The 16053-nt window shown below is 45.3% G+C and overlaps 1 protein-coding gene across 2 annotated transcripts in view; it reads left to right on the forward strand.

Annotated features, from left to right (window-relative positions):
- Positions 1-3771: 3771 nt before the first annotated feature.
- The window catches only part of TDR (testis development related protein), a 76113-nt gene continuing 63831 nt past the window's right edge, over positions 3772-16053 (forward strand). The window contains exon 1 of one of the 2 annotated variants that reach the window (XM_071068691.1): positions 3772-4040. In XM_071068691.1, coding sequence (XP_070924792.1) covers positions 3936-4040 — 105 coding nt within the window. In that variant the 5' untranslated portion in view covers positions 3772-3935. The remainder of the gene's footprint in view (positions 4041-16053) is intronic. The other variant, XM_011758644.3, reaches the window with a different exon arrangement.

A 16053-nucleotide genomic window follows, 5' to 3' on the forward strand; every position in this document is an offset into this window, starting at 1 on the left:
CAGTAGTCCCAGCTACTCGGGAGGCTGAGGCAGGAGAATTGCTTGAACCCGGGAGGCAGAGGTTGCAGTGAGCTGAGATCGCGCCACTGCACTCCAGCCTGGGTGACAGAGTAAGACTCCATCTAAAAAAAAAAAAGAAAAGAAAAGAAAAAAAAAGACAAGAAATAACAGATGCTGGCATGGATGTGGAGAAAAGGGAGCTTATACACTGTGAGAATGTAAATTAGTACAGCAATAGATTTCTCAAAAAAAAAAAAAAAAACCACTAAAAATAAACTACTATATGATCCAGCAATCCCACTATTGGATATCTAAGGAAAGGAAATTATTATATCAAAGGGATATTTGCATACCCATGTTTATTGAAGCATTAATCACAATAGTAAAGATATGGAGTCAACCTAAGTGTCCATCAACAGAAGAACAGACAAAGAAAATGCGGGGCATATACAGAATGGAATAGTATTCGGTCATAAAAAGGAATCATATCCTGTCATTTGCAGCAACACTAAGTGAAATAAGCCAGACATAGACAAATATCACACGTTCTCACTCATATGTGGGAGCTAAAAAAATCCTGATATCCTGGAGGTAGAGAATAGAATGGTAGTTACTAGAGCCTGGGAAGGTGTGTGTGTTGGGGGAGAAGTAAAGTGAGGTTAGTTAATGTGGACAAACATGCAGTTAGAAGGCAATGTTTGATAGCGGAGTAGGGTAGCTATAGTTAGCAACAATGCATTGTATAGTTCAGAATAGCTAGAAAGGAAAACTTGAAATATTACCAACACATAGAATTGAAAAATACCCAAATATCCTAATTTGATCATTACACATTACATGCTTGTAACAAAATATCAAATGTACCCCTAAATATGTAAAATATTTTGTATTCTTTTTTTAAAAAAGTCAGAGAGGACTGAGGGTACAACTGTCTTCAGATCCAGCCTCTGCCTAATTACCTCCACGGATAAGAAACTTGTTGTAGTTTTTAAACAGCTTTGGTTGCTAGAAAGTTCTATATGGCACCCCAAACCCCACTCCTATTTAAAATTAAGTTTGCCAGAGCAAAATCTCACTAAGTTGAGCCTTATGCATTTTGAATTCAGAGACTGATGACACACTTGATCTTCACTTAGTAAAAAATTAAGAGTTCCTGCACCAGTGAATTTTCAGTGGCCAAATTAGCCAATAAGGGCAATTCAGTTTAAAATGAATAGCTCCCTCCAACTGAGGCCTCAGTAAATTAAAGGATTGTTTAACCATGACTTTCAAGATCCCAAGTGAATTTTTAGTGGTAACAATTGTATTTTTATGACACTGGATTGTGTAAAGTATGCCTCTTATGGACTTTTAACAATAGCATGACTTAATTATATAAAACTCATAGAGGAGGTAATTAATGAATCATCTAACTCGGGGAAGTTCTCAAAATTCCAGAAATGCCTGCTGCTCAGTAACAGCCCTTTCACCTGTCTCTCTCTCCCACCCAACCCCCTTCCCTCTCACTTGTGTCAGGCCTTTAGGTTGTAGATATCCTGACCAGCTGTGCTCTTCTGCAGAAGAAAGCTAAATGTCTAAAATATTCAACAAGTTAGCTTTTTGATTTAACAAGCCTCTCCTTCTTCCAGATTGTAGTGGATTTGCAGGGGCTTACAGTTTAATGACAATTCATGGAGTGGATGTCGATAGACTGAGAGGAAGCCAGCTGTCTGGGCATAAATCCTGTGTTCCTTCGCATTAGCCAGGGGGATTTGTGTTATTTGTCCAAGCGTTCTGAGTTGGTTTTAAATTGTAGCGTCTTTGAATGGGCTGTGTTTGGATCCTGGTTTTGTTTTGCAACCTCTGTTTGATGGTTTTTGACTTTTATCAATTTGTGCTTGCGGTGTGCTTATTTTGACAGCACCCCGGAGAAACACCATACCATCTTGCATTTGCAATTTTCTAAGCCTTCTAGCCCAGGAGGTCTGGCTTATTAGGCCTGTTTGAAAGGAGCATATATACATTTTTAACATTCTTAATATTTGCGTGAAGAGGAACTCTCAAATTGTCTGTACTGGGTGGAGTGGTCCTTAGTAGGCGCCCGTGTTTTATTCTATTTCGTGATGTTTGTGGCTGGTGGGTTTAGCGGTCACGGGGTAGGGGTGTCGGTGGGGGTGCTGCCCTCCTCTCTGGGTGATGGTATAGTTAGGTTAGTACCATTAGATTAGTATCTGGCTCTTCCCACTCGGCTGAGGGGCCCCTGCCAGGCCCAGTCCCTGCGCGTCCCGCGCACGGCCCCGAGGTCCCCCCAGGCCTTGGGCACGGGCGCCACCCCCTCGGTTCTCGGGGATCCTGGCCGGCAGCTCCCAAAGACAATTCAGAGCCCCTTTCATTTTAAAAGCTTTGCTGCTCATCACTTCTGGGAAACTCTAAAGGTACATTTCATTTTTTTAAGAGTTGTAAAGTTACGAAGCTTGCAGTTTTTCAAGGGAGCTCATAGTTCTGGATCCTCCTTTAAAATGCGCTTTTACATGACTGCACACATGAATACGTATTTGGTGAGAGAAAGAAGCGATACGAAGTGCGTCGCGGCAAAAATTAACTTGCTGGGCGGGTGCGGACGCCCAGGAAGATCCGGACGTCCACAGTCCCCAGTTCCCGCGGGTCCGTCCCGGGCTCGGGGGTCGCTTCGCCGGCTCCTTTCGGCCTGGGAACCAGGCGGTTCTGTCCTCAGGAATCTGTGGGCGCCTCTCCCGCTCCGGACTCTGACAAAGCCATAGCCACGCGGGAAAACTTTCTCCGGGCCCTGGGCCCCACCCCGGGCTCCGCGGGGGCCCCAGGGTGTCTGCGCGGCCCGGCACCCCGACCCCATCCCCGCCCCCCACCGCCGTCCGTCCGGGCCGAGTCAGCGGCGCCCCAGGGGCCCCACCGCCCACCCGGGCTGGGCGCGGCCTCCTCTCGGCGTCCCCCGCTATCCTGCGACCTCGGGCGCCAGAGGGGACGAGTCCCGGACGCCCCGGAGGCCCGGCGCCCAGGCTCCGAGGGATGCCCTGAAGCGCTGGGGTACGGGCGCAGCTCCGCGGATCCTGCGCCCTCCACCTTCACCTCAGCTCTCCACCTTCACCTCAGCCTAGCGGCGGCCGGAGCGTCAGGGGCGCGCGTGCGCACTGCGCCTCTCGGCAGTTGCCTTGGTGACCCGGGCGGACGTAGCCACGCCCTCCGGCCAGGGTCGGGGAGCGGGTGGGGGGAGGGGGAGCCCGGGATGAGTGGGGGTCGGTGCGGAGGAAGGAGGGAACCTGTTGAGGGGAATTTGCGGGGGCCGGGTCGGGGCTCGGGGGTAGAGGAGGACCCAGGGAACAGGGGAGAGGGCAGGGCCAGGGGCTTGGTGAGGGCTCAGGATGGGGGGGTTCCCGGGTGAGGAAGCAGCTAGGGGTAGGTGGGGGCCAAGGTGGGGGGACCAGGTGACGGGGTAGCCTGGGGTGAGGACGTCGCTCAGTAGAGCAGCGAGGGGCGAGGGTCTCGCCAGGGCGGTGGCGGGGATGGCACTGGGAGGAGGGGACCGAGGCTGACCTGTCTGTGGGGGATGGGATTCGGAGCCCGGTCGAATTTGGGGGCGGGTCTGGTCCTGGGGAAGGTTCGGGGGCGGACCTGGTCTTGGGGAGGGTTTGGGGCGGGCCTGGGGAAGGTTTGGGGGCGGGTCTGGTTCTGAGGAAGGCTTGGGGCCGGCCTGGTTGTGAGGATGGTTTGGGGGCGGGCCGGGTCCTGGGGAGGGTTTGGGGCGGGCGTGGTGGGGGGGGCGGGTCTAGTTTTGGGGGACGCCCCGCCCGCCGCCTGGCCCCGCCCGGCCCACTGGGCCCGCGTCCCGCAGGAGCCGCACAGAGCGTCCGGTGGCCGGTAGGGACGCGGACCCACACAGCCTGACGCACGGACGGAGGGACGCCGGAGCCCGCCCGACCATGTGGAAGCTGGGCCGGGGCCGGGTGCTGCTGGACGAGCCCCCCGAGGAGGAGGACGGCCTGCGTGGGGGGCCGCCACCGGCCGCTGCCGCCGCCCAGGCGCAGGTGAGGGGGTGCGCAGGTGGGGAGTGCGAGTAGGCCCGGGGCGCGCAGGTGGAGGGCGAGGGTGGGCGGCGCGCAGGTGGAGGTGCGGGTAGTTAGGGGCACAGTTTGGGCGCGCAGGTGAGGTTGGGGCTGCGTAGCCCCGGGGCGCGGCCCGCTAGGTGCCCGAGTGCGGAGTAGGAGAACTTGACCCGAGGCTGGTCCCGGGCTGAGTTTCCTCTGTGGTCCGCGTGGACCCCCTCCCCGCGTTACTGGCCAGGGCTGCCGGCGTTCTCGTCGATTGCAGGGGGGCCCAGTGCCCCCCACGCGTGTTACTCGGGGCGCAGCCCCTGGAGAACGGGGACGCAGGGCGCGCACCCCGCAAGCTGGGCGTCGTGGGCCCAGGACGCCGAGGTCCACGCCGGGTGCTCGCGTCCCGGGCGGAGCTGGCGGAGAAGGCCTGAATCATCGCGCACCCGGACGGCCTCCTCGCGGACACTGAGCAGCTTTGGACGACCGCAGCTCAATGTTAAGTGGGCTAAATATTTGTTTGCATAACAAGTATTTTCTGAAATCCTTGATTTTTCTGAAGGAAGCCGGCAGAAGTCCCTTATACTGAAAACTGAGAGGCCTTTGCCTGACGAGTGTAGAGATATGTTTGGTATGTCTAGAATTTTTTAATTAAAAGTGCTCCCAGGTGGGCCCTGTGTGCCTTAGACGTGCGCCCCCTCCCCCCGTCCCCCTTTTTCCATTGCAGTGCTCTTTTTCATGTACAATGAAATTTAGGTCAGAAATCCAGCTTTTTTTTTTTTTTTTTTTTTTGAATGAGGGTCATAAAATATCTTTTTCTGTTAAACGTTTGGCAACTTCCTCCTGATGCTGTTAGGGCTGAATGGAAGCTAAGGATTTGTACCTTTCTTCCGAGGACTTGGAAATAGTTTCCGAGCAGAAGAGTTTCTCTTAGGGACTGGAGTTGTTTCTTCTTGATAGACATTTCCTATGAAAGTTAAATTCTGTTCCCAACTCATGGAAAATGGAGCCGATTATGTTAAGCGCTTAAATATGGTTACTATCTGAACTTGTCTGAGAAATTTCTTTTAGGTAGTGTTAGTGCTTACCTACCCTTTTTTTTTAAAATTTCAAAATAGTTACTCTAAACAGCTCTCTTTTTGAATGTAATGATGAGAATTTATATGTGGCTACAGAGTTAACTGCAGAAACTATAACTAATGTTGGTCAAAGATGAGCCATATTACTCTTTCTGGATAGAGCCTTGAGAATTTTAAACTGAGCCTTCCTATGTTCTCCCATTTTTCCTAATTAATCCTGAAACCCACTTTTTTTTTGTTAAGTTTTTATTTTGAGACGGGGTCTTGCCTTGTCGACGAGGCTGGAGTGCAGTGGCGCAATCTCGACTCACTACAGCCTCAACCTACCTGGGCTCAAGCGATTCTCTTCCCTCAGCTTCTGTAATAGCTGGGACTACAAGCGTGCACCACCTCACCTGGCTAATTAAAAAAACCCGTTTTTGTGGAGATGGGATCTTGTTATGTTGTCCGGGCAGATTTCGAATTCCTGGGCTCAAGTGATCCACCGGCCTCAGCCTCCCAAAGTACTAGGACCACAGGCGTGAGTCACCACGCCTGGCCTTAAGTTCTTATTTTGAAAAATTTCAAACATGCAGAAAAGTAGAAGAATAGGAGATTCTTCCTCATATCCTCCACCTAGATTCAATCAGTGGCAGTGCCTTCGATAAAGCTCCTTTTCTGATTTTCTGTTTACAGAATTAACATCTGTACTGTGTGTTTTTTTTTTTTTTTTTGAGATGGAGTTTCGCTCTTGTCGCCCAGGGTGGGTTGCAATGGCGTGATCTCACCTCACCGCAACCTCCGCCTCCCGGGTTCAAGTGATTCTCCTGCCTCAGCCTCCTGAATAGCTGGGATTACAGGCATGTGTCACCACGCCCAGCTAATTTTCTATTTTTAGTAGAGACGAGGTTTGTCCATGCGGGTCAGGCTGGTCTCGGACTCCCGACCTCAGGTGATCCGCCCGCCTCAGCCTCCCAAAGTGCTGGGATTACAGGCGTGAGCCACCGCGCCCCGCCTGTCATCTATACGTCTAAAGTGTGTATGGGTTTGGTGGGGAGAAAAAACTTTAATAGACTTTATTTTTCAGGTATCCAGTTTTAAGTGCCCAGTAAATTTGAGCAGAAAGTACAGAGAGTTCTCATGAATCCCCGGCCCCCCGGTATCATCACCCGCAACAGAGTAGTGCGTTTGTTACAATTTGTGGACCTACACGGGCTCATGGTCCTCACCTGGGAGGGCTCACGCGATGTGCATTCTATGGTTTGGACAAATGTGTACTGACGTGTGCCCACCATTATAGTACCACACACAGGAGTTTTGCTGCCCTAGAGACTCTCTGTGCCCCCTCCCTCCCCAGAACCCCTGGCAACCACTGATCTTTGTACTGTCCCCATAGTTTTCCAGAATGTCATTCGGTTGCATTCAGTGTGTAGCGTTTTCAGGTAGGCTTCTCTCACTTAGATGCATTTAAGGTTCCTCCGTTTCTTGTCATGGCTTGTAGCTCATTTCTTTTTAGCACTGAATACTATTCCACTGTCTGGCTGTACCACAGTTTATCCCTTCACCCTATGGAGGGCATGTTGGTTGCTTTCACGTTTTGGCAATTATGAATAAACACCAGTTTATTCACAGACCAGCTGTAAACATCAGGTGCAGGTTTTCGTGTGAATGTAAGTTTTCAACTTACTTGGGTAAATACCTAGGAGCCTGATTGCTGGATTGCATGGTGAGAGTTTAGTTTTATAAACACTGCCAAACTGTCTTCCAAAGTGGCTGCACCAGTTTGCACTCCCATGGGCAATGAATGAGATTGTCTTTTGCTCCACCTCCTTGCCAGCCTTTGGTGGTGTCAGTATCTAGATTTTGTCCATCCTAGTAGGTGTGTGGTGGTTTCTCTTTGTCTTGAATTGTGCTTCCCTCATGACAAATGACATGACCATCTTTTCAGATGCGTGCTTGTCATCTGTGTCCCTTTTTTGTTGAGGTGTCTGTTTAGATCTTTCACCCCATTTTTTAATTAGGTGGTTTGATTTCTCATTGTTGAGTTTTAAGAGTTCCTTGTATGTTTTGGATACTAGTCCTTTATATGTATGTGTTTTACAAAGATTTTCTCCCAATCTGTGGCTTCACATTCTCTTGACAGTGTCTTTTTCAGAGCAGAAGTTTTTAATTTTAATGAAGCTTCACTATGAATTATTTCTTTCATGGATGTGCCTTTGGTATTATATTTAAAAAGCTATCACTGTACCCAAGGTTTTCCCAGTTATCTGCTACTTGTAAATTTTGACTGATTTTTATGTTACTTTATTAAGGGTATCTAAAGTTTGTGTTGAAAAACATTGCTATATAAAAATAGAGAAAATTTGTGTTAATTATGACAAGTTAGTCATATTCTAAATTTAATTTCTTCAAGAGGACTGATCTTTATTGCAAAGCTAACTTAGAATTAAGACAAGTTAGAATTAAATTTAAATTAGAATTAAATTTTAAAATTCATGAAAAGTCTCATAAAACTTCTGCCTACAAAATTTTTAAGTTGAGAGAAGTGGGAATTAATATGCAAATAGGATTTATTGAATCTGTTAAATTCACTGTCATGTTAGAAGTTCTCAGTTCTGTTTCATTCTTAGTCTTTTGTCCTACCCTCCAAATCTGTCAGTCAGTGTAATATTGAACGTGCAGGTTGAGAGCACATTCTGCTTGATTCTAGAAAGGCATTCAGTTTGCAATCATACCTGTCCTGTTGCCTTTCTTGAACATCAGGTTACACAGCTTTTTTTTTTTTTTTTTTAGTGAAAAAGTAGATCATGTTTGGTTCTAATAAATTTGAAATGTGAAGCATTCAAACTTACTTGGATTTAAGAGACACTTAACTATTACTAAAATAATTTTAATATTTTAGAAAATACATTTCTTTGAGCATCTTTTAGGCTATGGGCCTTTTTTTGGGTCACAAATACACATCTATTTTGTATTTTGTATTAAAATATAACTGCAAGGTTTATAAGGAGGATCATTCATTGCAATCCTTCAACAGAAAGATACAAGTTTTGATGAATCTGATGTTACTTAAAGAAGAACTGCTAATGCATATGGTAAAATATTTCTTGAGATTGTTAAGTCTTAAATTCTTCCCCATGGGAAACATTGTTAAGTTCTTTTGTATATCTGTCCATGAAACATTTATGCAGATACATAAGTGTGTGTTCAGAAACAAAGATTTGCTGTCTCACTGTTCACATTTTTCTGTACTTTGAGTTGTTCTCTTCATAGCATGTGTCTCATGGAGTGCTTCCCATTTCAGCACTGCTAGCTGGAAAAAATCCATTTTAAGGCTATGTGATACTAAATGATATTAAATTTCTGTGACAAAATTTATTTCATTGGGCCTCTTATGGTGGATATAAAGGTTGCTGAGCCGTTTTCTAACCTCTGCCCCTCAAAGTTTTATGCAAATAGTAGGGAAAGAAGTGCAGAGAACTGTTCAACATGGATGGTTTAGATGGGTCTAACAGGGACAGTGTAGACAAGTTCATCAGTTGCCTCTAAACTGGATTGCATAGGGAGTTGGCTAGCCTTAACTAATGGCTTTCTAAACAAAACTCAGAATTTTCGGCATATTTTCACTTACAAACTTAAAAGGCTTAGACATATTCTATAGACATTGCAAAGAAAAAGGAAGAAAGAAATCAAGGACTGTTTCAGGTGTTGTAAAATCATGCTTGGAGATGAGGAGAGCCAAGGAATAGTGAATCTTAGTTTAGATGACACAAAGTCACTATTTTATGGCACTGTGAGGCTCTGTGACGTTTGCTTTAGTGGTGTCTGGGAAGAAAGGAGTGGAGTAGACTCAATAGCTGGTGTTGATGAGTGCTCTGAAATCTAGAAAAGGCCTGATGTTCTACCAGAGGTCGGGTGTGTGGGGAGGCAGAGGACTTTCCTTGCATAGCTAACATTTTATTACTGTTTTCCATTATTTCTCTTTAAAAATAAAATTCTTTTCTTATGCAGACTTTAACCTGCAGTGAACACCTTCACACCTGCCTTTTCCCATTTGCAGTAAGTTGTAGCCCTTACCAGTACATGAAGAGCTTCCTCATTCTTTTGTCTGTATTTGTGTGTTAAATGTTACACAGTCATCCTACTTCATTCAGGCCACTGTAACAGAATAGGATAAACTGGACCGCTTCAACAACAAACATTTATTTCTCCAGTTCCAGAGGCTGGAAGTTTTATATCAGGGTGCTTCGTTCTTGGTGAGGGGCTGCTTCTTGGTTTGCAGAGGGCACTGCCTTCGCACTACATCCTCCCGAGGCAGAGGGAGCTCCAGCTTCCTACCCCCATATTAGGACACTCATCCCATCTTGGGGGCCCCACCCTCACGACTCCCATCTCACCCCGATCACCTCTCAGATACCCACCTGCATATGCCATCACATGAGGGAATATGAGTTCTGGGAACACAAACGTTCAGTCCACAGTAATTGCATTTCCTTACATGGATATACAGGTTTTTAAATACAAATTTAAAAAACGAGTCCCCCATTGATGCCTTTAGGGGGTTATTTGTAGTCTCTATTATAGGCCTGCAGCATGGTTATTTCACTTGTCTAGAAGTGGAGCTGTCCAAGGATGCATGCATTTGTGGTTTTGATGTCTCCAAATTGCCCTCTGAAAGAGGCATCCTGGTTTACATTCCAGCCAGCAGCCTATGCGAATGTTTCTCTCCAGCGTGGTGTGATGCCCATGTCTTCAAGATATTAGATCTGATGGGGGAAAAGTCTGATCTTAATGTGATTTTAATTTGCCTTTCTCTTATTTATATTCAATAGCTTCTTACATGTTTACAAGCCTTCTTATATGTTTACAATGAAGACCTCTAAAGACTTCTCCACCAGACCCGTTACCATGTCATTGAATGTATGGAACTGTAGTCAAGATGACTGTATTTGCATGAAAGTACAGTTGGGTAGTTTAGATTTGGACTTGGTTTCTGGTGAGCCATGATTGAATCTACACCCCATCTCTGCCTTTTGCTAAGCCACTTGACCTAGTCAAGTGTCAGTTTTGTTTTTTTAGCTGTAAAATTGGGATAAGTAGAGCTATCACTAGTGTTTATTGAGGCGGTGCTTAGCCCCTGTTCATAAGACCTTGATATGGGTTGATGCCACCATCTGACACATGGGCACAAAGCAGGAGGGACCGGGAAGGCCACATGGCTGCCAACAGACTCTCTCTGACCCAGCTTTAGTCAGGACCTCGCTTTTGTCCTGCCCAGCCTCAGTAGAAGTCCCCTCAGTGAGAACCTTCTTACCGTTGATGTCTGATTGAGTTCCTCATCCCCTGGCCTTGATATCTGAGTTCTTGGCCCACCTGTAGCAAGAATCCCCCACCCTTGATGTCTTCTCTTGGTCACTTTCCATCTCAAGACCCCTTTGCGGTTGGCTGCAAATCACAGCTGTCTTTGCCTGTTGGAAGTTGAACCAAACCTCTCTCCTCTATTGAGATAGCCTTGATTGAAGTCTCCCTGTTTTAACAATGCCGCAGAAGCTTTTTCTTTATCAGTGGTGAAAGGTTGCAGACATTTTGTTTTAAAAACAAAAACCCTTCCCAACGAAGAAAACTTAACAATATAGGAAGAGAAAGAAAATAATTTTATTATGAAGGAGCACTTAGGATGGAACACATTATAGGCACAGATTGTGAAGATGAAAGAAATCATACTCTTATATAGTCAAGTAGGTACAACCCATTGTATTCATGTTTTCAAGATAAAATTGCTAAATTTATCCTATCTTTACAGGGAGGCAGGATTTGCAACTTGGAGTCAGGTGACAGTTGAAGTTAGGCCCTTCTTCTCTGGGAAATTTCCTCTTGTGTTTCAGGTAGTTGTGAGACTGATAGGCTAATTTAGCATTCGACTTTAAAGGAGTCATAATTCTCAAACCCTGGCAAATTCTTACTTGTTTATAAGCCTAATGAAGACTTCTAAAAACCTCGTAGTCCCCATGGCCAACATGTGCGAACCAGGTTGTCCTGCCCCTGGGATGAAATGAAAAAGTGAAAAGTAAATGAAATCATCCATATCCAGCCCTTAATATTTTTCTCTGGCAAACAGACACAAGGAAGAAAAAGTAGGTCTTGTTATTGAATAATAGAAATAGTTAATGCTTTTTACTGACTTAGGATTTGGCTTTCTGATATCCCTTGCTCCAGAACGTGCTCGTTGGCCGAGTTGATGTGGACAGTGGAGTGGGGTGCGGTGCAGGCAGGAGGGTCCTGGGACAGCCGCATTCAGGCACTTCTCACTTGTGCGACAGACATTCAGACAGTGCGAGCCTCTCCGGAGGACCATCTTATCCTAGGCTGAATGCTCACTGCTCTATCCCCAAGACCAGGAAGGGAGCCAGGCCCACGTGGGGCTCAGCAGTGCCCGTGAGAGGAGTGTACCTGGTGTGGGGTTTCCACATTACGGCACCCGATGGGAGTTGCAGAATTGAGTCAGGATGGGAACTCCGGAATCTGGAGCAGGGAGCAGGAGTTCTCCAGCCTTAGGGGAGCTGATGTCGATGCAGATTCATTCTTGGGTAAACAGATATTTGTAGGGTTAGTCTAATTGGACTCTCATATGAGCTGAGTCAGATATTCAGTCAGCAGAAGCACTTGAGTCAAGTCTCTGTGGGTGATTACTTGAGAGGAAGCAGGAAGGGTCAAATTATATTCTAGAAGGGAAGGAGGATCCTGCGCGCTGCTTATGCGCTCTGGATTCAGCTGGCTCCTCTTAACTGATGCTTGGGGAGCTCCTGCCTGTGGAACAGAGTGGTGCTTTCCTCCACTGAAACATAGCAAAACATTTTCTGGTGGCCACATTAAAAAGTTTTAATTCAATATTTAAAATTGATATATTCAGCATATTACATCAATAGGTAATCAATATAAAATTTGTTACTGACATCCTTTACATTTTTTTCATACTCAGTCTCAAATCTATGTGTATTTTACATTTACCAGCACAAGATATTAATAAATGTGTATCAATTTGGATGCTAAGTTTTCTTCAGAAATACTTGGTCAGTATTTAGAGTTTATAAAACGTACAGGTGAAAGACTAGGTTGCTTTATCTGAGTTGTTCCAAACATACTTAAAAGTTTTCCGGTAACTGAAATGAAATGTTTTTAAATTGAAATTTGAATAATTAGAAACTTATTTCTACTAGCCTTATTTCAGGTCCTCAGTAGTGTTTTTAGTGAATGCCAACTGATTTGGAAAGCACAGCTTTAGGATCTTCTCCCAGACTCATATCAGCTCACTAAAGACAGTGGTGGATTCTTCTACTTGCTTGGGCCTGTGGAACTCCTCAAGCAATTAGCTAGGTAAATTCCAGGTGTCTCGACTGTGTCCTTTTAGTAAGCCACTGAATGGTAGAATGATGAGGGCTTAAATATCTGCCTCTCAGGCCTTAGCATATTACTCTTTATAATCTTCACCTGTAAATGTTAATAATAGGTTGAAATTTTTATTCCTGAGAGTTTAAAACCCTAATTGATAAGATGTACTTTTACTGATTTTTGCGAGAACTTAAGGTGGCATGACTTAGTGTGTCTAAAAGCTGCTATTCTTACCATTAGAGTTAGTCTGTGGGTTTCACTTTGTGTCAGTCAATGTCTTGAAAACTGAACGTCACTGAATGTGGAGCCTAACTTGCTCAGCCGGGGCAGGTGGGCTCCACCCCTACACTCAGACCTGCCTCAGGTGGGCACTTGTCCATACGATGGGAGGCACTGCAGTCTGTCTTCTGCTTTTTAAAGATCACCTGTTGGGAGGAATGGGCGACTTGGCTTTACGTCTGCATTTGGGGAGTGGATGTACGTTTGGGGCTCATCAGCCTTGCTGTAGAACTTAAAAGCCAAAGACTGAAGCTCAAGAGGATTTTACCTGTTATTTCAGAGAGAGCTGAGATGCAGTCCACAGACCAGGGTCACTTCCTTTTGTTTTCCTGTCAGCTCAGCACAGGGAGGTTGTTTTATGTTCGTTTGATCCTTCACCCCATGTTAGCTGGCATTCTGTCTTGGTGCTGTGTGTAACCAGGTGAACCACAGTTTCTGCTTTGGGTGTCCCGTGGGGGCTGCTGTGAGGGAAGACTGCCTGCTCTCACCTTGGCTTTGTCTAGAAATGGTTGGACCTGTGAGCTAGGGTGGTGCAGCTGCTCCCAAAGACTTGGAAACCAGGCGAGTGTGTGGACAACCCGCAGACCAGTTTGAATCTAAGGAGAGGACTTTGGGGCTCTGGGTGTGGCTTTTTTCAAGATATTAATAAATGTGTATTAAAGAAAACCATGATGTAGCTTTATAATCTTTCAGATGGAAGTACAATATTCTGTACAAAAACGTTATAAACTAAGTGGCAGATATTAGTTCTAGCGTTTGAAAGATAACTTGAGTCCTTTTATGACGGCTGCTGTTGTGTGCAGAGAATGGAATGCATTTTAGAATGTGTTTTGTTTTTAGTCAGAGCGTGTCTTGGTTTGGAGGATAGAATCCTGGATGATGGTACTTGTGCCTGCCATGTGCTGGGCATTGGAGTGAGTGTTTTACAGCTGTTGCAGCTTCTCACAATAGCCCAAAAAGTAGTCACAGTTCATCTTCATTATTTGTGGATTCCACATTTGCAAATTCAGCTACTTGCTAAAATTTATTTGTAATCCCCAAATCAGTACTCGCAGTGCCTTGAAGGTCATCCACAGACTTACAGAGCAGCAAACACTCATCGTCACCCATTGAGCTCCTTCCTAACTGAGGCATGTGTCTTTCATGCAGTCTGTTGAGAACTACTTTTTTTTTACATTTTTGTTTTTGCGTATGATTTCACTGTTTATCACAGCCCCCACGTGTAGTGCTGAAGCACTGTGTAGTGTTCCCAAGCACAAGAAGGCTGTGACGCTCCCTTGGTAGGGAGCACCTGTGTTAGAGATGGCTCAGGCATGAGTTACAGGGCTGGTGGCTGAGAGTTCGGTGTGAATGAATCAACAGCAGATGTTAAATCAGGCATCTTTAAACAAATGCATGTAAAACAAGGTCATGCATTGTTGATGAAAAGTTGTTATCAGAGGCTCACAGGAGCTCTAGCCTTGGGTTTCCCATAACAACAATAATTCAGTATTTGCTAATTGACTGTTTGTGGCAACTTTATACAACATAACTACTGTGAATAATGAGATTAAACTGTATTTTACATTAGGTGATCTTAGAGAAGTTAAATAACTCGTGTAAAGTTACAATCTTATAAATAATTTGTGTTAGTAGCCACCAATAGGAATTCGAATCCAAGTTTCTCTGGGTTTATATTCTTTGTTGCATTCTCTTACCTTATAGGTTATGATAAATTTGTGATACCATTTTTCTTCATTTTCCAATTTTTTTAATATTAAAAAATAAGGCTTCAACAGTCAGTGCCTTTGGAAAGCACTGATAAAATTGTGTTTTGGGTCAAATTCCAATACAGTAAACATCACAGTATACTTTTAATTTTTGTCATGCTTGAGTTTTGTATCAAAGAGTTTCTTGATGGAAGTCTTACTATGGGAGATAAACAGTTCTCTGGTAAATTAGCAAGTGAGAAGCGCGAGAACATTGCGAGAAAAGAGAACCAGTGTACATCTGCCTACCCTCTGCTTTATATACTTCCCTTTTTACTTAATGATCGGGGGAGGGGGTTGAACTGACACAGGAGGGCTGTACAGGGGAGAACTGGGAAAATCCCATTAAGGAGTGGAGACTTCGTTTCTTAGCTGAATGTTGAAGAATTCTGAGTAACACCTTGGTTGTATTTTGTAAAGATTACCTGTCTAAGGAGGAGAGGTTGGGGGCAAGATGCTGATGAAACAGCTGGGGTTCTAGTCAGGGAGGTCAGTTGTGAAATGAGAACCTGAGTTTCAGATGGAGGATTTGTCAGGACAGGTAGGAAAAGGTGAGCTTGCCAAAGAGCGCTGATGCGAGCTGGTGCCTTTGGATGTGAAGATGAAGGCAGAAAAGCAGCTGCAGGTGAAAGTTTTGAGCTAGGGTGGTCTGGAGAAGGCGTGCCCTGAGAGTCCCAAGGAAGTCCCTGGGGTGGCCTGGCTGTGGGGGCAGCCCGATGAGGCTGCTGATGGATGTGCTGGCTTTGAAATGATATCTGCTGTCCGGAGTTGAGGAGCCCAGCAGTGGCACGGGGTCGGGAGGGAGAGCCTTTCGTGCTTCTGGCTTGTGACACTGTAAAAAATGTACAAGAACCTGGTTCTCCGTTTCAGAACTCATAATTTGGTTGATAAGTGGTTGAGACCAGGAAGAACAAGGGAGACAGCGTGGTGCTAGAAAAGCCTGTCTCAAGTGGTCTGGAGGCAGGCCTGGGTCCCAGCGCCGTTACTCATTTTGGGACATTGGGGCAAGTGAGTTCATCTCTCCAGACTTCCTGTTTAAGTGAGGGCTCTAGAGCAGGAGTCAGCAAACTTTTACTGTAAAGGAACAGATAGTAACTGTTTTAGGCTTTGTGGGCCATGCAGTGTCAGAACCACTCAGCTCTGCAGTTGCAGGTGAAAGCAGCCATAGGCAACATGTAAATGAATGGACGTGGCTGTGTTCCAGTATAACTTTATTTACAAACACAGGCCTTATTTGCTGACCCTTAGTTTAGACTAAAGTTTCTTTGAAATCTCTTCTGACTGTAAGGTAACTTATTAGAGTTTGTGATACAGAATTTGTTGTGATTTAGGGTAAAAATAGGAAGTCTTAATGCTAAACTCAAATAGCATTGTCATGAAGCTCACTTATATTCTTCCTGAGCTTCCATTTTATTAGTAAGTGTGCATTTGTATAGTTTTAAGCGCTTTTGCATAAATGGTCTTATTTGGTCCTTATCCTATGATAAAATGAATAAGATGATACTCAAGGAGAAGACATTTAGAACAGTTGTG

The sequence above is a fragment of the Macaca nemestrina genome, chromosome 8 (genome assembly GCF_043159975.1).
Source record: "Macaca nemestrina isolate mMacNem1 chromosome 8, mMacNem.hap1, whole genome shotgun sequence".
NCBI lineage: Eukaryota > Metazoa > Chordata > Mammalia > Primates > Cercopithecidae > Macaca > Macaca nemestrina.